General features: G+C 49.4%; 1 protein-coding gene across 3 annotated transcripts; it reads right to left on the minus strand.

Moving 5' to 3' along the window:
- Window positions 1-1186: 1186 nt before the first annotated feature.
- On the minus strand, window positions 1187-21261 carry ankrd39 (ankyrin repeat domain 39). Of its 3 annotated transcripts, none has more exons than XM_072554280.1 (5): window positions 21147-21261; window positions 17696-17841; window positions 13957-14060; window positions 3468-3671; window positions 1187-1650 (listed from the first exon to the last, which is right to left on the minus strand). In XM_072554280.1, the coding sequence occupies exons 2-5, from the start codon at window positions 17796-17798 to the stop codon at window positions 1495-1497; spliced, it is 567 nt and encodes a 188-aa protein (XP_072410381.1). In that variant the 5' UTR covers window positions 17799-17841; window positions 21147-21261; the 3' UTR covers window positions 1187-1494. The 3 variants fall into 3 exon arrangements, with proteins under 3 accessions (XP_072410381.1, XP_072410380.1, XP_072410379.1); XM_072554279.1 differs by lacking the exon at window positions 21147-21261 and adding an exon at window positions 18685-21087 and having other exon boundaries at window positions 17771-17841; XM_072554278.1 differs by lacking the exon at window positions 21147-21261 and adding an exon at window positions 18685-21077.
- Between the last annotated feature and the right edge of the window lie 127 nt (window positions 21262-21388).

Consider the following 21388-nt stretch of genomic DNA (forward strand, 5'->3'; position numbering starts at 1 on the left):
GGCTGGGGGGGGGGGGATGCATAGCTGTTAATGGGGACTCTTCGTGGCTAACAATAGGTTGCGTGCAATGGTAGATTATGTGATAAGGCCTGATACGTGGGGTGAGTACTAGGACATAGGAGACTTCAGGCCCGAAAATCATTGAACTGGATATAGAGTCCAGAGGGCTGCAGGGACCTGAAGCAGAAAATGAGGCGTTGTTCTTCCAACTTGTGCTGAGCTTCACTAGAATACTGCAGTTAGCCCGAGTCAGGGATATTGGCCAGGAAACAGGGTGGGCTGTTAAAGTGGCAGGCAACTGGAAACTCAGGAGCACTTTTTGCCGGCAGAACGTACATGTTCTACAAAGCGGTCAGGGAGAAAGTGAGGACTGCCGATGCTGGAGATCCGAGCTGAAAATGTGTTGCTGGAAAAGCGCAGCAGGTCAGGCAGCATCCAAGGAGCAGGAGAATCGACGTTTCGGGCATGAGCCCTTCTTCAGGAAAGCGCTCACCCAGTCTACGCTTCATTTCCCCAATGTAGAGGAGACCACTTTGTGAGCAGCGAATGCAGTCAACGAGATTGTAAGAAGTGCAGGTGAAGCGCTGCTTCACCTAGAAGGCACGTTTGGGCCCTTGGATACTGAGGAGGGAGCAGGTAAATGGGCAGGTGCCCTTCAGCAGTTGCAGGGGAAGGTGCCACGGGGGGGGGGTGTTGGGAGTGAAGGAGGAGTAAATTAGGGCGTGTCCCAGAGGGAACAGTCCCTACAGAAAGCATACAAGGGAGGGGAAGGGGATATGTGTCCGGTGGTGGCATCTTGCTGGAGGTGATGGAAATGGAGACTGATGACCTTTTGAGTACGGATTTAGGTGTTTATTTTATTTAGCATTCCCTCAGAATCTGTTCCTTGTCGTCTTTTTCCCATTTGAAAAGTTTGCATTGCCAATAGCTACCCCAGACTTCTTTCTCCTGAACGAACACTTTACATAACTTTTACATCATTAAACCATTCTGTTATATCTGCTCTGAAGGACCCCCTGCACCTTTATAACGGTGCAGCGTTACTTCATTTACAAAACCCAGGATCCCCATGTGCTTCACAACCCAGCTTCTCGGCCTGTCCAGCCGCCATCAACTGACAAGGCGATGAAGTGTAAAGGAGACTGCCACTTTGAAACAGAAGAAACAAGTTATGGATAACAGCTGGTCAGTTTGGACATTTTAATATCTTCAACGATCAGTGTGTTTCAGCAGTATGGAGTGAAGCGGTGCCTGATTTGGGTCTGCCTTGCTGCCGCAATGAGCAAACAACGAGACAAGAAAATCCTGGTCTCCAGGTGACCCATCCGATGGCCGCAAGTGGAGTATGAGGACTGCGCCCGTACGTTGACACAACTCGAGTCACTGGACTGGTGCAGCCACATGCTGTAGTGACTGAAGAAGCCAAGGCCAGTGTTGGAAATGACCTACTGGCAGGACAGTTCCACCAGCACAGCAAGCCCTGGAGAGCAGGTATCACGTCGATGTCCCGGGCCACAGCCACTCCTTCAATTCCAGCTGGTCCGCCACCAGGTCATAGGGAGTTCTGGAGCGCCTGTCCCGCACCGTCCTCAAGGCTGGATTCTGCTGCAGCAAAACCTTGCACATCTCCTGGTGACCCCTTTCTGCAGCCTGACAGACAAAAGACACCCATCAGAAGTGTGGAGCACAGTGGGGCAAGGGGGATGAAAATCTGCGACAGTCAGGGGATGGAGGTGAGTGGGGGTGGGGGGGGGAAATCACACGCTTGCAAAGCAAATATCACAATTTGGCATGACGACCCTCCTGGTCTTTGCCTCCCTAAAACCTATCGACACCTGGGACAAAGTGGCAGCCATTCAGACTTAGAGTCATAAAGTCATAGAGGTGTACAGCACAGAAACAGACCCTTCGGTCCAACCCGTCCATGCTGACCCAGATATCCCAACCCAATCTAGTCCCACCTGCCAGCACCCGGCCCATATCCCTCCAAACCCTTCCTATTCATATACCCATCTAAATGCCTCTTAAATGTTGTCATTGTACCAGCCTCCACCACATCCTCTGGCAGCTCATTCCATACACGTACCACCCTCTGTGTGAAAATGTTGCCCCTTAGGTCTCTTTTATATTTTTGTAATTTTGTAATTACATAATTTTGTAAATCTCTAGAAGGTCACCCCTCAGCCTTCGACGCTCCAGGGAAAACAGCCCCAGCCTGTTCAGCCTGCCCCTGTAGCTCAGATCCTCCAACCCTGGCAACATCCTTGTCAATCTTTTCTGAACCCTTTCAAGTTTCACAACATCTTTCCGATAGGAAGGAGACCAGAATTGCACGCAATATTCCAACAGTGGCCTGACCAATGTCCTGTACAGCCACAACATGACCTCCCAACTCCTGTACTCAATACTCTGACCAATAAAGGAAAGCATACCAAACACCTTCTTCACTATCCTATCTACCTGTGACTCCACCTTCAAGGAGCTATGAAGCTGCACTCCAAGGTCTCTTTGTTCAGCAACACTCCCTAGGACCTTACCATTAAGTGTATAAGTCCTGCTAAGGTTTTGTTGCTTAAACACTGCTTCTTGCTCCTGTCAAGGCAAAAGTCTGGATCTCTGTCGTACCTTCCGTGACCCCAGGACGATCAAAAGGTGATTTCCAGTCAACAAAGAACTTCTGCAGAGTCATCGCTGTTGCCGTGCAGGAGGTGCAGCAGCCAATCTGCTCCCCCAAACGATGGAGGAATAATATCCAGGTTATCTGTTATTTACTTTTAAGTGGTGTTGCTTCGGTGAGCAAATTGCCCAGGACCAGATCGATCTGCGCCCTTTTAAATTTGACCTCTGGCACACCCCCTGATTTGAGTCACTCGACCCTCAGCAGAGGGTGACATACGTTATTCTGGACATCCCTCCTGGAGCTGCCCACCTCTTTCTCCACTGCGGAGGTGTTTGGTAAAACGTACACTTCTCTGATCTTTTGGTCATGCGTCCCAGTCTTGCCTCTTGTGGGTCAGGGTCCTATCTGGTTCAGTTACTCTGTCAGCAGCGCTACGTAGATGCAGGTTGTTGTTGAGCCGAGAGAACTGTGTCGCTTTGGGAGGCGTGTATTGCGCCACCAAATGGTCATAAAGTGAAATGTGTCAGCAAAGGGAATAAAATAAAGATGGAGGAAGGTTTTGGGGAGTTAAGCTCTTCACACAGAGTGCTGGGTGCGTGAATGCACTGCCAGCAGTGGTAGTACAGTCAGATACATTATGGACAATTGGATAGGCACATGGATGATGTAGGTTAGTTTGATCTTAGAGTAGGATAAAAGGTCAGCACAACACTGAGGGCCGAAGGGCCTGTACTGTGCTGTACTGTTCTATGTTCTACATCTCCCTGGATTTAACTATCAGCAAAAATAGCAAATGTGTACTTTCAGGGATGGGGCAGTAGGAAACGTGGTGAGAGTGTTACACTACCTTGTGTAAAGGAGTCGCACCATCATCGTCTGTGATTGCTGGGATCGCTCCATAGGTCAGTAACAACTGGAGAACGGAGAGATGGCCACAGTAGGCTGCTCTGTGAAGCGGGGTCACCCCTCCTTTGGTCTGAACGTTGCTGTCTGCTCCCTTCCTCAGCAAGTACTCGCAGATCTCGTAATCACCACGGCGACTGGCGTAGTGCTGCAGAGATAGATGACAGTAACCGTTCGGTGACGATCAAACCTGATCCTCAGGCTGTTACTGAGACCCTCTCTTGTGTTTTTCACCTAAACATCCCACACAGAAGGCCCTTCAGCTCATTATACCTGTCACAGCCCTTTGAAGGGCTGATCCAATTGGTCCCACTCCCCTATTCTTTCCCTAACGCACTGAATTTGTCTTTTGAAAATTGAATCACCTTTCTCTGGCCCTGCAAACAGGACGTTCTGCATCCTCTCTTTTGAAGTCTGTGGTATAGTGGTAATGTCATTCAAATAGTAATTCACATTGAGACATAGTCAAGAGTCAGACAGCATGGAGACAGACCCTTGGTTCCAACCAGTCCATGTTGACCATCAGCCAAAACTAAATTTGTCCCACCTGCCTGCTTCTGGCTCATGCCTCTCCAAACATGTCTTATTCATGAATTTATCCAAATGTCTTTTAAACGTTATAACAGTATCTGCATCCACCACTTCCTCAGGAAGTTCATTCCACACATAAACTACTGTCTATAGAGCTCTTAAAGATCGTGGAATCAAGGGTTATGGGGATACTGCAGGAACAGGATACTGACTGAGGATGATCAGCCAAGATCATAATGAATGGTGGTGCTGGCTCGAAGGGCTGAATGGCCTACTCCGGCACCTATTGTCTATTGTCTATCCCTGAACACTACGGGCAATTTCCCATGGCCAATCCGCCCTGACCTACACATCTTTGGACTGTTGGAGGAATGTGGAACACCCGGAGGAAACCCACGCAGACACGGGGAGAACGTGCAAGCTCCACACAGTCACCCGAGGGTGGAATTGAACCCCGGTCCCTGGCACTGAGAGGCAGCACTGCTGAGTAACCAAAACAGAAAATCAGAATACAAAGGACAACCTGATCAAGGTTTAAAATTTAAGGCTGTTTGAAATGTAACACTTCTATTCGGTGCCACATAACTGGTAACCCAATGGTCCACTTTTCTGGGTAATGGCTAAAATGAATACAACAGACAGCAAATGAATTAGAGTCATAGAGGGTTGGACTGAAGGGTCTGTTTCCATGCTGTACACCTCCATGACTCTCATTCATTTTGTGTCTACTGCCCAGAAAAGTGGACCATTGGGTTACCAGTTATGTGGCATCTAATAGAAATACTACATTTCAAACAACCTTAAATTGGCAGGATGTGTAGGTCAGGGCGGATTGGCCATGGGAAATTGCTCATAGTGTTCAGGGATAGACAATAGGTGCAGGAGTAGACCACTCGGCCCTTCGAGCGAGCACCACTATTCATTATGATCATGGCTGATCATCCTCAATCAGTATCCTATTCCTGCCTTATCCCCATAACCCTTGATTCCACTATCCTTAAGAGCTCTGTAAACGTCGACTCTCCTGCTCCTTGGATGCTGCCTGACCTGCTGCGCTTTTTCAGCAATGCATTTTCAGCTCTGATCTCCAGCATCTGTAGTCCTCACTTTCTCCTCAAAGATTTTAACCGACTGCGAGTCCTCTTACAAGGATGCCTTCCTTGAAGAAGCTCTCTTCAGCCAAAGAAGGGCTTATGCCTGAAACGTCGATTCTCCTGCTCATTGGATGCTGCCTGACCTGCTGTGCTTTTCCAGCAACACATTTTCAACCTTAAATTTTAAACCTTGATTAGGTTGTCCTTTGTATTCTGATTTTTTAAAACATTTTTGGTTACTTAGCAGTGATGACTCACAGCACCAGGGACCCAGGTTCAATTCCACCTTCGGGCAACTGTGTGGACTTTGCACGTTCTCCCCGTGTCTGTGTGGGCTTCCTCCAGGTGCTCTGGTTTCCTCCCACAGTCCAAAGATGTAGCAGGTTAGGGTGGATTGGCCATGCTAAGTTACCCAAAGTATCCAGGGATATGCAGGTTAGGGTGGATTAGCCATGTGAAATGCAGAGATACAGTCGGGGTGGGAGGATCTTTGGACGAGTGGTGTGGACACGATGGGCCGAATGGCCTGCTTCCACATTGTAGGGATTCTATTCAAATTAACTTAAAACTGACAACAGAAAGATTTGCATTCAGTGAATGGCATTTCACGGTAGCTGATGGAATTTTGTCTAAATTTTAATTAAGATCTCCTCTTGGATGAGCATGAAATTGTGCAGTTAGCTCAAGGGCAAGTAGGGATGGTCAGCACATGTTAGTCTTGCTTGAGATATCCATATCCTGTAAATGTAGAAAACGTCTGTGCCCAGAAACTAACACGGTCCTGTAGGTGGGACTGAACCATAAATGTTTATCGTGTCTCCTTTGCTTTTGCAGAGAATGGCTCTGTAATAAATTTGCGAGTCCACAGCAAAATAACCTTCTCAAGCTGCCCAACACTCATGGTAGGAGTTGAAAAATGTGGTGCTGAGAAAACACAGCAGGCCAGGCAGCATCCGAGGAGCAGGAGAATCGACGTTTCGGGCATAAGCCTTTCTTCAGGAATGAGGCTGGTGTGCCAAGCGGGCTGAGATAAAAGGTAGGGGGAAGGGAATTTGGGGGAGGGGTGTTGGGAATACGATAGGTGGAAGGAGGTGAAGGTGAGGGTGATAGGCCAGAGAGGGGGTGGGGGCGGAGAGGTCGGGAAGAAGATTGCAGGTCAAGAAGGCGGTGCTGAGTCCGAGGGTTGGGACTGAGAAAAGGTGGGGGGAGGGGAAATGAGGAAGCTGGAGAAATCTACATTCATCCCCTGTGGTTGGAGGGTTCCTAGGCGGAAGATGAGGCGCTCTTCCTCCAGGCGTCGTGTGGTCAGGGTCTGGCGATGGAGGAGGCCAAGGACCTGCATGTCATTAGCGGAGTGGGAGGGGGAGTTAAAGTGTTCAGCCACGAGGCGGTTGGGTTGGTTGGTGCGGGTGTTCTAGAGGTGTTCCCTGAAACGTTCTGCAAGTAGGTGGCCTGTCTCCCCAATATAGAGGAGACCACATCGGGTGCAGCGGATACAGGAGATGATGTGTGTGGAGGTGCAGGTGAATTTGCGACGGATATAGAAGGGTCCATTGGGGCCTTGGGGGGAAGTGTGGGGGGGAGGTGTGGGCGCAAGTTTTGCATTTCTTGCAGTTGCAGGAGAAGGTGCCGAGAGTGGAGGTTGGGTTGGTGGGGGGTGTGGACCTGACGAGGGAGTCGCAGAGGGAGTGGTCTCTCTGGAATGCTGATAGGGAAATATATCCCTGGTGGTGGGGTCTGTCTGGAGGTGGCAGAAATGACGGAGGATGATACAATGTATCCGGAGGTTGGTGGGGTGGAAGGTGAGGACCAGTGGGGTTCTGTCCTGGTGGCGATTGGAGGGGCAGGGTTCAAGGGCGGAGGAGCAGGAAGTGGAGGAGATGCAGTGGAGAGCGTCGTCGACCACGTTGGAGGGGAAATTGCGGTCTTTGAAGAAGGAGGCCATTTGGGTTGTTCGAGAGTGGAATTGGATCTCCTGGGAGCAGATGCTGCGAAGGCGGAGGTGTAATCTAGGTAGCTGTGGGAGTCGGTCGGTTTGTACATCTCCTCTCATCCTGCCCCCTGTAAAAACACCATCCCATATTCCCAATTCCTCCGCCGCATCTGCTCCCAGGAGGACCAATTCCAATACCGAACAACCCAAATGGCCTCCTCCTTCAAAGACCGCAATTTCCCCTCCAACGTGGTCAACGACGCTCTCCACCGCATCTCCTCCACTTCCCGCACCTCTGCCCTTGAACCCCGTCCCTCCAATCACCACCAGGACAGAACCCCACTGGTCCACACCTTCCACCCCACCAACCACCGGATACATTGTATCATCCTCCGTCATTTCCACCACCTCCAGACAGACCCCACCACCAGGGATAGATTTCCCTCCCCTCCTCTATCAGCATTCCAGAGAGACCACTCCCTCTGCGACTCCCTCGTCAGGTCCACACCCCCCACCAACCCAACCTCTAATCCCGGCACCTTCCCCAGCAACCGCAAGAAGTGCAAAACTTGCGCCCACACCTCCCCCCCCCTACTTCCCCCCAAGGCCCCAATGGATCCTTCTATATCCGTCGCAAATTCACCTGCACCTCTACACACATCATTTACTGTATCTGCTGCACCCGATGTGGCCTCCTATACATTGGGGAGACAGGCCGCCTACTTGCAGAACGTTTCAGGGAACACCTCTGGGACACCCGCACCAACCAACCCAACCGTCCCATGGCCGAATACTTTAACTCCCCCTCCCACTCCACCAAGGACATGCAGGTCCTCGGCCTCCTCCATCGCCAGTCCCTGACCACACGACGCCTGGAGGAAGAGCGCCTCATCTTCCTCCTAGGAACCCTCCAACCACAGGGGATGAATGTAGATTTCTCCAGCTTCCTCATTTCCCCTCCCCCCACCTTATCTCAGTCCCAACCCTCGTATTCAGCACCGCCTTCTTGACCTGCAATCTTCTTCCCGACCTCTCCGCCCCCACCCCCTCTCCGGCCTCTCACCCTCACCCTCACCTCCTCCCACCTATCGTATTCCCAGCGCCCCTCCCCCAAATTCCCTCCCACCTACCTTTTATCTCAGCCCACTTGGCACACACCAGCCTCATTCCTGAAGAAGGGCTTACGCCCGAAACGTCGATTCTCCTGCTCCTCGGATGCTGCCTGGCCTGCTGTGCTTTTCCAACTCTGGTCTCCAGCATCTGCAGTCCTCACTTCCTCATGGTCGGAGACCAAGCACTGAGTGCAAACAGACTGCTCTTGCATTCCACCTTGTGGCTGCTTCAAGTACATCACCCTGGGCCTCAGAGTGCTTTCATCGGAACAGGAAGCACTGGAAATAAAATGATGCAAAACAGTGATTCCAGCCCCACCCGCAGAGTAAATGGTGACGTTCCAAACTGCTGGGGTTCCAGCAAGAGACAGGACATGGGGAATAAGCTGTGAGTGGGATACTTGCCTTGTCCTGGTGAGGGATTGAGTACAAGGGCAGGGAGTTTAGGATGGAGCTGTATAAGGCATTAGTGAGGCCACAGCTGGAGGTCTGGGTGCAGCTACAGTCACGACACTGTAGGAAGGAGGTGATTTTCACTGGTGAGAATGCAGAGGAGATTCACCAGGATGTTGCCTGGGCTGAAGCTATGGCAACAGATGAGCGAGGCTGGCTTGTTTGCCTTCAAGCAGAGAAGGGTGAGGGAGGACCTGATTGAGGTATACAAAGTTATGAGGGGCACGGACATTCCCCCTTTACAGAGAGGGATAAATTAACTGGGCAGGCTGGGGTGGGGGCACAGTTTTAAGGTGAAGAGCATGAGGGGATTTGAAGTCATATTTTTTTCCATTGGTGGGTGGTGGGTATGTGCAATTCTCTGTCTGAAAAGGTGGCAGAGGGTGGGAACCCTGAAGGAGAATTTAGATGAGCAGTTCAAACACCAGACAGTAGTTGGCTAAAGAGCAAGTGCTGAGAAATGGGATTGGAATGGACAGATGTGGACATGATAGGCTGAACAGCCTTTCCCCACATGACTCTCTCGACCTCATGCTCACTCTCTGGGCGGAGCAGGTAACGGCTGTCTGATGGTGTTTTTTTAAAGTCGCGGTATAGTCCAGTTATTGTTTTTTTAACGGCTAAAATTTAATGTTTTTTTTAAGCGCCTAACGGACCCGGAAGCTGGTGTCGCGCTAGCATACCTGGGAAGGTATTTTTTCTTATAAAAGCGCACAGGCGAGGAACCCGAGGCACTACAGGGGTAGAGCCTCCCACCCACCCTCCTCCTCTAACCTAATAATAAGACCCATTGTGACAAGCAGGTAAGTGCTGCATTTTGCTTGATGGTTTCTTTAGATCTAGTTTTTAAAGTTTACCTTTTAGAGGGATGGCAGCGAAGGCAGTGCAATGTTCCTCTTGCAACATGTATGAGGTGAGGGAAGCCATTAGCATCCCTCCTGATTACACTTGTGGGAAGTGCACCCATCTCCAGCTCCTCCAAGCCCGTGTTAGGGAACTGGAGCTGGAGTTGGATGAACTGCGGATCATTCGGGAGGCAGAGGTGGTCATAGATCAGAGCTTTAGGGAAGTAGTTACTCCGAAAGTTATAGAGAGATGGGTGACAGTGAGGGGGAGTGGGAGGAAGCAGCCAGTGCAGGGACCCCCTGCGGTCATTCCCCTCAAGAACAAGTATACAGTTTTGGATACTTGTGGGGGGGGATGACTTACCAGGGGTAAGCAACGAGGTTCAGGCCTCTGGCACGGAGCCTGTCCCCGTTGCTCAGAAGGGAAGGGTGGAGAAAGGTAGAGCGATAGTTATTGGGGACTCAATAGTGAGGGGCACAGATAGGCGGTTTTGCGGGGGAGACCGAGACTCACGATTGGTATGTTGCCTCCCAGGTGCAAGGGTACGTGATGTCTCTGATCGTGTTTTCCGGGTCCTTAAGGGGGAGGGGGAGCAGCCCCAGATCGTGGTCCACGTTGGCACCAACGACATAGGTAGGAAGAGGGGTGAGGATGTTAGACAGGCTTTCAGGGAGCGAGGTTGGAAGCTCAGAGCTAGAACAAACAGAGTTGTTGTCTCTGGTTTGTTACCCGTGCCACGTGATAGAGAGTCGAGGAATAGGGAGAGAGTTAAATGCGTGGCTACAGGGGTGGTGCAGGAGGGAGGGATTCTAGTATTTGGATAACTGGGGTTCTTTCTGGGGAAGGTGGGACCTCTATAAACAGGATGGTCTACACCTGAACCTGAGGGGCACCAGTATCCTTGGGGGGAGGTTTGCTAGTACTCTTTGGGAGGGTTTAAACTAACTCTGCAGGGGCATGGGAACCTGGAGTATAGCTTTAGGGTACAGGACCTTGAGTGTAGGGAGGTTAGGAACATGGCATCGATCTCGAAGGAGGGTGCCTGTAAACAGGAAGGTGGCTTGAAGTGTGTATACTTCAATGCCAGAAGTATAAGAAATAAGGTAGGTGAGCTTGCAGCGTGGGTTGGTACCTGGGACTTCGATGTTGTGGCCATTACAGAGACGTGGGTAGAACAGGGACAGGAATGGCTGTTGCAGGTTCCAGGGTTTAAATGTTTTAGTAGGGTCAGAGATGGGGGTAAAAGAGGGGAAGGTGTGGCATTGCTTGTCAAGGATAGTATTACAGCGGTGGAAAGGGTGATGGAGGAAGACTTGCCATCTGAGGTAGTTTGGGCGGAGGTTAGAAATAGGAAAGGTGAGATCACCTTGTTAGGAGTTTTCTACAGGCCTCCTAACAGTCCGAGAGAAGTAGAGGAAAGTATTGTGAGGATGATTCAGGAGAAGAGTGAAAGTAGCAGGGTGGTTGTTATGGGGGACTCTAACTTCCCAGATATTGACTGGGAAAGCTATAGCTCGAGTTCGTTAGATGGGTCGGTGTTTGTCCAATGTGTGCAGGAGGGTTTCCTGACACAATATGTAGACAGGCCAACAAGAGATGAGGCCATACTGGATTTGGTTCTAGGTAATGAACCAGGCCAGGTGTTAGACTTGGAGGTAGGTGAGCACTTCGGGGGCAGTGACCACAACTCGGTGACTTTTACTCTAGTGATGGAGAGGGATAAGTGTGCACTGCAGGGCAACAGTTATAGCTGGGGGCAGGGAAATTATGATGTGGTGAGGCATGACTTAGGATGCGTGGATTGGAAAAATAGGCTTCAAGGGAAGAACACAAATGATATGTGGAGATTGTTCAAGGAACAGCTAATGGGTGTCCTTGATAAGTATGTACCAGTCAGGCAGGGAGTAAAGGGTCTTGTGAGGGAGCCGTGGTTTAATAAGGAATTGGAATCCCTTGTGAAAGGGAAGAGGGCGGCCTATGTAAAAATGAGGCGTGAAGGTTCAGTTGGGGCGATTGAGAGTTATAAGGTAGCCAGGAAGGATCTAAAGAGAGAGCTAAGAGCAGCGAGAAGGGGACATGAAAAGTCCTTAGTTGGTAGGATTAGGGAAAACCCAAAGGCTTTCTATAGGTATGTCAGGAAGAAAAGGATGACTAGGGTAGGTACCGGTCCAGTCAAGGATAGTAGTGGGAAGTTGTGTGTGGAGGCGGAGGAGATCGGTGAGACACTAAATCAATACTTTTCATCAGTATTCACTCAGGAACAGGACATTGTTGCCAATGTGAATACTGAGTCACAATTAATTAGAATGGACGGCTTTGAGGTATGTAGGGAAGAGGTGTTGGAAATTCTGGAAAGGATGAAAATAGATAAGTCCCCTGGGCCTGATGGCATTTATCCTAGGATCCTCTGGGAAGCTAGGGAGGAGATAGCGGAGCCATTGGCCTTGATTTTTATGTTGTCGTTGTCTACGGGAATAGTGCCAGAAGACTGGAGGATAGCGAATGTGGTCCCCTTGTTCCAGAAGGGGAGCAGGGATAGCCCGAGTAACTATAGGCCAGTGAGTCTCACTTCTGTTGTGGGCAAGGTCTTAGAGAGAATTGTAAGGGATAGGATTTATGAACATCTGGAGAGGAATAATGTGATCAAGGATAGTCAGCATGGTTTTGTGAAGGGCAGGTCGTGCCTCACAAACCTTATTGAATTCTTTGAGAGGGTGACCAAGGAAGTGGACGAGGGTAAAGCAGTAGATGTGGTGTATATGGATTTTAGCAAGGCGTTCGATAAGGTACCCCATGGCAGGCTAACGCAAAAACTACGGAGGTATGGCATTGAGGGTGCATTAGAGGTTTGGATTAGGAATTGGCTAGCTGGAAGGAGACAGAGGGTAGTAGTTGATGGTATAGGTTCATCTTGGACCGCAGTTACTAGCGGTGTTCCACAAGGATCTGTTTTGGGACCGTTGCTGTTTGTCATTTTTATAAATGTCCTGGAGGAGGGGCTTGAAGGCTGGGTGAGCAAGTTTGCGGATGACACGAAAGTCGGTGGAGTTGTGGACAGCGAAGAAGGATGTGGCAGGTTACAGCGGGATATAGAGAAGCTGCAGAGCTGGGCAGTAAGGTGGCAAATGGAATTCAATGTAGCTAAGTGTGAAGTCATTCACTTTGGTAGGAGTAACAAGAAGATGGATTACTGGGCTAATGGTAGACTACTTGGTAGTGTGGATGAGCAGAGGGATCTTGGTGTCCATGTACACAGATCTTTGAAAGTTGCCACCCAGGTAAATAGTGCTGTGAAGAAGGCATATGGTGTACTGGGCTTTATTGGTAGAGGAATTGAGTTCCGGAGTCCTGAGGTCATGTTGCAGTTGTATAAGACTCTGGTGCGGCACGGTGGCACAGTGGTTAGCACTGCTACCTCACAGCGCCAGAGACCTGGGTTCAATTCCCACCTCAGGCAACTGACTGTGTGGAGTTTGCACATTCTCCCCGTGTCTGCGTGGGTTTCCTCCGGGTGCTCCGGTTTCCTCCCACAGTCCAAAGATGTGCAGGTCAGGTGAATTGGCCATGCTAAATTGCCCGTAGTGTTAGGTAAGGGGTAGATGTAGGGGTATGGGTGGGTTGCGCTTCGGCGGGGCGGTGTGGACTTGTTGGGCTGAAGGGCCTGTTTCCACACTGTAAGTAATGTAATCTAATCTAATCTAATGGTGCGGCCTCATCTGGAGTATTGTGTGCAGTTTTGGTCGCCATATTATAGGAAGGATGTGGAGGCATTGGAACGAGTGCAGAGGAGGTTTACCAGGATGTTGCCTGGCATGGTAGGAAGATCGTATGAGGAAAGACTGAGGCACTTGGGGCTGTTCTCATTGGAGAAAAGAAGGTTTAGGGGAGATTTGATAGAGGTGTACAAGATGATTAGGGGTTTAGATAGGGTTGACAGTGAGAACCTTTTTCCGCGTATGGAGTCAGCTGTTACTAGGGGACACAGCTTTAAATTAAGGGGTGGTAGGTATAGGACAGACGTTAGGGGTAGATTTTTTACTCAGCGGGTTATGAGTTCATGGAATGCCCTGCCAGTAGCAGTGGTGGACTCTCCCTCTTTATGGTCATTCAAGCGGGCATTGGATAAGCATATGGAGGTTATTGGGCTAGTGTAGGTTAGGTAGGCTTCGGTCGGCGCAACATCGAGGGCTGAAGGGCCTGTACTGCACTGTATTTTTCTATGTTCTATGTTTCTATCTGAACTTAGAAAGATGTGACATTGATCCACCTGGCATTCTCTCCAACTTGGAAGCAACCACACATCTACGCACCCTCCGTGACCCCAATCACTTCCTCTCCCCAGTGGCTGTCCAAGGCTCCCTCTTGGTTTAACTGACCCTTTAACCCCTGAATTTGAGTTCTCAGCACGCAGCCTGTGACTCTCTGCCTTTGGAGAGCGCTCGAAGGAGCTCAAGCATTACTCACCAAAGCAGTGTAGCCCGACAGGTCAGGCAAATTCGGGTCCGTCCCCTTCTCCAGAAACTTCCGGACTCTGTTGAAGTCGCCACTACTGGCTGCTGACCAGATACCTACGTCGGGGGAGGGAGAAAGAGAGAAATGGTGTCAGATGCCATGCTGCTTATTAAACCGACACGGCTTCCATTTCAAATGCCAAGACCTCGATGAATTATAGTTTCTCCTCTAGCCGCTTTCAGGGGTGCAAGCCTGACCTTCACAGCCTTCTATGTTAAGAAATTTTGGAGAGGCAGTGGCAGACTGGTCATGTCACTGGTCCAGACTGACCAGACGAACATAGGTTCGAGTCCCACCCTGGCAGCTTGTGGAATTTAAATGCAGTGAATAAAATATGGATTTTGATTGCCTTGGTGACCATGAGATAATCACCAACTGTTGTTAAAAACCCACCCGGTTCTCACCAATGTCCTTCAGGGAAGAAAATCTGCCATCCTCGCCTGGTACATGTGAACCCAGGCTCACAGCGAGGGTGGCTGATTGTCAGCTGCCCACAGAAATGGCCCAAGGGCCACACAGTTCAAGAGCAGTTCAGGATTGGCAGCATTTGTGAAGAGAAGGCAGAGTTGACCTTTTCTTCAGAATGGCTCCTTCACTTCTGAAGGAGAGTCACTAAGCTTGGAAAACGAACTCTGTTCCCTTTCCATGGATGCTGCCAGACCTGCTGAGTTTCTCCAGCAATTTCTGTTTGTGTGCAAAACACATTATAAAGCAAGCTGACAAAAGAAACAGGAGCAAATGATGACCATTTGGCCCGTCAAGGCTACTGCATCATTCAACGAATCATGGCTGGTGTTGGGCATCCTCTCCACCTTCCTGTCCTCTCCATATATTCCCCACTTCCCTGAGAGAATCCAAGAAATCCATCGAAGTAAAACAAAGAACTGCAGATGCCGGAACCTGGACCAAGCCAAATCAAGAAGGGTCACTGGATTCGAAAGCTGAACTTTATTTTCTATTCACAGATGCTGAGTTTCTCTAGACATTTCTGCTTTTGTTGCTCAAAGATGCAACTAGCACAGCCCTAAATATATTCAACGATGGAGTGTCCACAACCCACTGAAAAAGATCAAAGAATCACCACCTCTGAGTGTAGAAATTCGTCCTAATCCATCAGACCCTTCTCCAAATTCTCCATATTGTAAATCTCACTCTCGGAGAAAGTGAGGACCGCAGATCAGAGTTGAAATGTGTGCCGCTGGGAAAGCACAGCAGGTCAGGCAGCATCCGAGGAGCAGGAGAGTCGGTGTTTCAGGTATCAGCCCTTCATCAAGAATGTGGGGGGGTGGGAGGTGAAGGGGGGGGCTAAGAGATAAATAGGAGGGTGGGGATGGAGGGGGGGAGGTAGCTGGGAAGGTAGATGCAAGTGGGGGGTGATTGTGATAGGTCGGTAGGGAAGGTGGAGTGGATAAGTGGAAGGAAGATGGACAGGTAGGAGAGGTCAAGAGGGCAATGCCGAATTGGATCCGGAATGAGTTGGGGGAGAGGCGATTAGGAAACTTGTGAAATCGATGTTGATGCCTTATGGTTGGAGGGTCCCAGGGCAGAAGATGAGGTGTTCTTCCTCCAGTTGGCAGGTGGCTTGGATTTGACAGTGGAGGCAGCCCAGGACTTGCATGTCCTTGGCAGAGTGGGAGGGGGAGTTGAAGTGGTCAGCCACAGGGCGGTGGGGTTGTTTGGTGTGTGTGTCCCAGAGACGTTTCCGGAGATGTTCTGCGAGTTGGCGGCCTGCCTCCCCGATGTAGAGGAGACCACACCGGGAGCAACAGACACAGTAGATGAGGTGTTTGGAGGTGCAGGAAAATCTCTGCCAAATGTGAAAAGATCCTTTGGAACCTGGGACAGAGGTGAAGGGGGAGGTGTTGGTGCAGGTTTTACATCTCTTACTGGGTGTGGAGGGTGGGTTGATGGGGGTGCGCGTGGGCCTAACGAGGGAATCATGGAACGCACATAGGGATGGGAAGGGAAATCTATCTCTGATGGTGGGATCTGAATGCATTGTATCTGCAGATTAGTGGGGTGGAAGGTGAGGACTGGGGGTTTCTATCCTTGTTGCAGTCGGAGGGGTGGGGTTCAAGGGCAGAGGTGCAGGAAATTTAGGAGACGCACTGGAGGGCATTATTGATCAAATGGGAGGGGAGATTGTGGTCCTTGAAATAGGAGGCCATAAAGGATGCCCTGGAGTGGTACTGCTCCTCCTGAGACCAGATGCAGTGGAAGCGGAGGAATTGGGAGTAAGGGACAGCATTTTTACAGGAGGGGAGGTGTAGTCCAGGTAACAGTGGGAGTCAGGGGGTTTGAAATATATGTTTGGGTTGAATCGGTTGCTGGACATGGAGATGGAAGGGGTGGGAGGTGTCCGAGATGGTCCAGGTGAACTTAAGGTCAGGGTGCAAAGTGTTAGTGAAGTCGATGAACTGTTCCTCATGAGAGCACGAGGTGGCGCTGATATACTCATCAATGTAGAGGAAGAAAAGATGGGGAATGGTGCCAGTGTAACTGCAGAAAATGGACTGTTCCACTTATCCGATGAAGAGCAGGCATAGCTAGGGCCCACGCAAGTGCCTATGGCTACCCCTTTGGTCTGAAGGAAGTGGGAGAATTTGAAGACGTTTTTGAGAGTGAAGACCAGTTCCACCAATCGAATGAGTATGTCAGTGGAGGGGTACTGGTTGGGTTGCTGGGAGAGGAACAAACAGAGGGCTTGGAGGCTTCTGTCAACTCTGTCAAGCCTCTTCACAATCTTTTAAATTTTCCCTCTCAGTCAGAGAGACGTCCAGCATGGAAACAGACCCTTCGGCCCAACTCCTCCATGCCGACCAGATATCTTAAACTAATCCAGTCCCACTTGCCAGCACTTGGCCCATACCTCTCTAAACCTTTCCTACTCAAATACCCAGATGTCTTTTAAATGCTGTAATTGTATCAGGCTCCACTACTTCCTCTGCCAGCTCGTTCCATACCCACACACACTCTGTGTGAAAACATTGCCCCTTAGGGTCCCTTTTATGTCTTCCCCTCTCACCTTAAATCTAGTTTTGGATTCCCTTACCCCAGGGAAAAGAATTTGGCTATTCACCCTATCCACGCTCCGTCATGATTTTATAAACCTTTATCAGGTCAACCCTCAGTCTCCGATGCTCCAGGGAAAATAGCCCCAACCTGTTCAGCTTCTCCTTCTGGCTCAAACCCTCCAACCCTCAACCTGACAACATCCTTGCAAATCCTTTCTGAACCCTTTCAAGTTTCACAACATCTTTCCTAAGCAGGAACACGGCATTCCAAAAGTGGCCTAAACAATACAGCTGCAACATGACATTCCAACTCCTAAACTCAACGCACAGTCCAACAAACTTGAGGGGAAAGATATAAAAGAGACCTAAGGGGCAACATTTTCACAGAGGGTGGTATGTGTATGGAATGAGCTGCCAGAGGATGTGGTGGAGGTTGGTACAATTGCAACATTTAAAAGGCATTTGGATGGGGATATGAATAGGAAAGGTTTGGAGGGATATGGGCCAGGTGCTGGCAGGTGGGACTAGATTGGGTTGGGATATCTGGTCGGCATGGACGGGTTGGACCGAAGGATCTGTTTCCGTGCTGTACATCTCCAAGACTCTAAAAGCACTTAAATAAAAATAGGCTGATTCATTGGGGCACTGCCAATAAACACTTAAATAGCACTGTCTACCTCTGTCAAAATCCATCTCCTCTAGTGTTTGGTGTACACTACTTGGCACTGAGGAGCCATGAGAACAGCACCTACAATCCAAACCATGGTCATCAGACGTCATGAGTCCTGGTGGTGTTGCTGTTGGCGGGTCTGCCTCGATCCAGCTGCAGAAGAGAACAAGAGACACAATTAAGTGGAAACTTATCAATCTCTTTTGACCCAAGTTTGCGTTCCACAATACATGTTACAACAGTGCGCATGCATTCGGATAAAATTCCACCATCAGCCATCCCCTGAGAAAAGACTGACAGGAGATCTGATCAAGGTTTTCAAAACCATTGGAGGGGGTGTGGGGGGGTGTGGTGGGGAGCTGGATAGAACAGATAGGCTCCCACTTGTAAAAATTAACAAGAAGTGAGAGAGCACAGATTTAAACTAACGTGCAAAAAAAAAAGCAAGGGTGACATGAGAAATAAATGTTTGCACACAGCGAGCAGTTCAGGCATTGCCTGGAAGTGTGGCAGAGGCAGGTTCAATTGAAGCATTCAAAAGAGCATTGGATGATTTTTTTTTGGAGTGGAGGGGGGCAGAAAAACAGGGGATTGGCACTAGGTAATAATGCTGTTTTGAATTCGTCTCAACACTTCAGTGATTCTCTATTAACTGGCATTAATGAGGTGGCACAGTGGTTAGCACCACTGCCTCACAGCATCAGGGGCCTGGGTTCAATTCCCACCTCAGGCAACTGTCGGTGTGGAGTTTGCACATTCTCCCTGTGTCTGCGTGGGTTTCCTCCCACAGTCCCAAAGACGTGTAGGCCAGGCGAATTGGCCCTGCTGAATTGCCCATCGTGTTAGGTGCACTAGTCAGGGGTATACATAGGGCAGGGAAATAGGTCTGGGTGGGTTACTCTTTGATAGGTTGGTGTGGACCTGTTTCCATACTGTAGGGAATCTAATCTAATCAATGAACTGAGTACAGTGAAAAGTTTACAAGTCATCACTTACAATGCCATCTGAAGGTACCCAGGCACAGATTCTGATGCACAAATTCTTAGGAAAGAAAATATTGAAAAATAAAGAAATAAAGAGTTCGGTATCACAGTCCTTCCAAGCCAGTGCACACAGGCACCGAGCCCCCTGTAACTGAAGGAGATTTCTCCACCTGTGCTGGATACACCAGTGTAGGAATTGCCACTCTTTAGATGCCATCTCTTCACTGCTGGGTCCACCATATGCGGGAAAATAGGGATCACGTAAGAATGCATTAGCGCAGCATCTTTATCCTCGATTGCTCAAAGGTTACAGGTTTGAATGTCAGTCTGAACTGATTTAGTGGTTGTCTGGCAGCTCGACATCACAACCCAGGCTCCTTATCTCTCGCCAATCACACGTTGCCGCCCCAAACCCATCTCCCCCATGTCTTCATCCAGACAGCAGGGGGAATGTGGCACCTGGGGCCACAGGGATTATTTTTCAGCTTGGGTGGATGCAACTGGCAACTGTTTCGAAAAACAGCGGAAGAAAGTTCTCCCCAGCACCTGGACCAATATTTAGCCTTCAATCCACATCGTAAGAAAAGATCTGATCTGCCATTTATGGGAGCTGTTGTGTGCCAATTGGTTGCCATCTTCCTTCACATAACAACACTGAAGTGGCTACACTTCAAAAGTACCTTATTGAGGCCAACAGACTTGGAGCTATTTGGTGATTATGAAAAGCACTATATTTGTTTAAAAAAATTCCTTTTGCCATTTAATTACTCCCACCAACTACATCAACCCACATTGGCATCTCCCAATGCAGGAGGAGGTCATTCAGCCCATAATTCCAATGTGTGGCCAGCAACATGAAACATTGACTCAATTCCTCCGTATCCACATATGCTGAGCATTCCCAGCATCTTCCGTTTTTTTCTTCAGGAACGTTGATGTGGTCAAAAGATCACAGTGTACTTGGTCCAAGATGCTCAAGGATTTTGAAGTAAGTAAAATGCGACAGAGTGTAATACATATGATCCGATAAAAACCTCAAATCAAAAAGCAGTTTTTGTCATGACTATCTGAAGGACAACCTCTTCCCGGCTGTTATCAAACTTATGAACGGACCTCTCCTATCTTCAAGCTGATCTTTCTCTGCACCTTCTCTGTGGCTGGAACACTCTGCGCTGCATTCTATTCTATTACCCTGTCTTACTTACCTAAGGTACAATTTGTCTGGTTGGCATGCAATGCAACACTTTCCACTGCATCTCAGTACATAACAATAATAAAGGGGAGGTGGTGGCATAGTGGCATTGGACAAATAATCCAAATGCCCAGGCTGATGGTCTGAACAGGGAAAGTTATCCAAATGATGACTAATGTGACCACCAATGAATGAGGGAAGGAAATCTGCTGCCCTTATCCAATCTGTGATGTGGAGGTGTTAGTGCTGTACTGGGGTGGGCAAAGTTAAAAATCACACAACACCAGGTTTTAGTCCAACAGGTTTATTTGGAAGTACAAGCTTTTGGAGCACTGTTCCTTCATCAGGTCCAAATAAACCTGTCGGACTGGTGTTGTGTGACTTTTTTTAACCTTATCCAATCTGGCCTACATGAGACTCCAGATCCACAGCAATGTAGTTGACTCTTAACTGCCCTCTGGTCAATTCGGGAATGACAATAAACATTGGTCTAGCCAGTGGCGCTCACAGCTCATGACCAAGTACAGAAAAACCACAATCAATTATTGCTGAAAATCTGTCTGGCTCACAAAATGTCATTTAGGGAAGGAAATCTCCACTTCTTGTCCAATCTGGCCGACATACGACCCACAGAAATATCCTCACAACACGAGGGTCCCAGGTTCAATTCCAGCCTCTGGCGACTGTGCAGAGTTTTCACATTCTCCCAGTGTCTGCATGGGTTTCCTCCAGGTGCTCCGGTTCCCCCCCCCAACAGTCCAAAGATGTGCAGGTCAGGTGAATTGGCCATGTTAAATTGCCCATCGTGTTAGATGTCTTAATCAGGGGTAAATATATGGGTCTGGGGTGTGTTGCTCCTCAGAGGGTCGGTATGGACTCGTTGGGCCGAAGGGCCTGTTTCCACACTGTAGGGAATCTAACCTCATCTTTGACTCTGAATTACCCTCTGAAATGGCCCAAGAAGGCAAGCTCGCTTCAAGGGGCAAGCGGGGAAGGGTTACAAATACGTTAGCCCACACCGCACGTAAAGGGGCAAATCATTTGCCAGCAACCCAGAGGGAACGTCGGGCCCCACCGAAACAAATTTGAACAAAAAAACTCCGGGAGATCCGTCGCTGAAATGCTGGGGCGCAGCGCTGACTGAACGTGAACATTGCCAAGCAAGCCTCGGTGAGTCAGCAATTGCCAAAACCCCCCCAGAAGCCGAGCCGCTAACGCCAGAGGTGCAGCAGCAAGCTTGAACCCTGGAGAGTGTCAATCCAAACGCCATATCTCCAACTCACCTTCTCTCCGGGAGAAATGACAGACAAGTTGCTGCTGGAACTGACAGGGCCAAATGATACAACGCAGCTCGGCAACCAATCAGGCAGCCGAGAAAGTGTATCCATTGGCGTCCAGGAACCAATCAGATTCGCTGTCCACGCTCCACCCCCCCCCCAAACCTCCAGCCATTCCTTGATCACATCCTCCAACAATCACAAAACAAATTCAGCAATTGATGCATTCACCAAATTGCAACGTGAGT

Source organism: Chiloscyllium punctatum, chromosome 35 (assembly GCF_047496795.1).
Source record: "Chiloscyllium punctatum isolate Juve2018m chromosome 35, sChiPun1.3, whole genome shotgun sequence".
NCBI lineage: Eukaryota > Metazoa > Chordata > Chondrichthyes > Orectolobiformes > Hemiscylliidae > Chiloscyllium > Chiloscyllium punctatum.

What these genes read in the sequence shown, in the direction of transcription:
- ankrd39 (XM_072554278.1), bottom strand. Translation starts at nt 18,944, where the DNA reads ATGCATTCTTACGTGATCCCTATTTTCCCGCATATGGTGGACCCAGCA. An exon ending in GGAGATGGATTTTGACAGAG is followed by an intron (nt 14,061 to 17,695) that starts GTAGACAGTGCT and finishes CCCCCGACGTAG; the next exon opens with GTATCTGGTCAGCAGCCAGT. An exon ending in TGTCGGGCTACACTGCTTTG is followed by an intron (nt 3,672 to 13,956) that starts GTGAGTAATGCT and finishes CTATCTCTGCAG; the next exon opens with CACTACGCCAGTCGCCGTGG.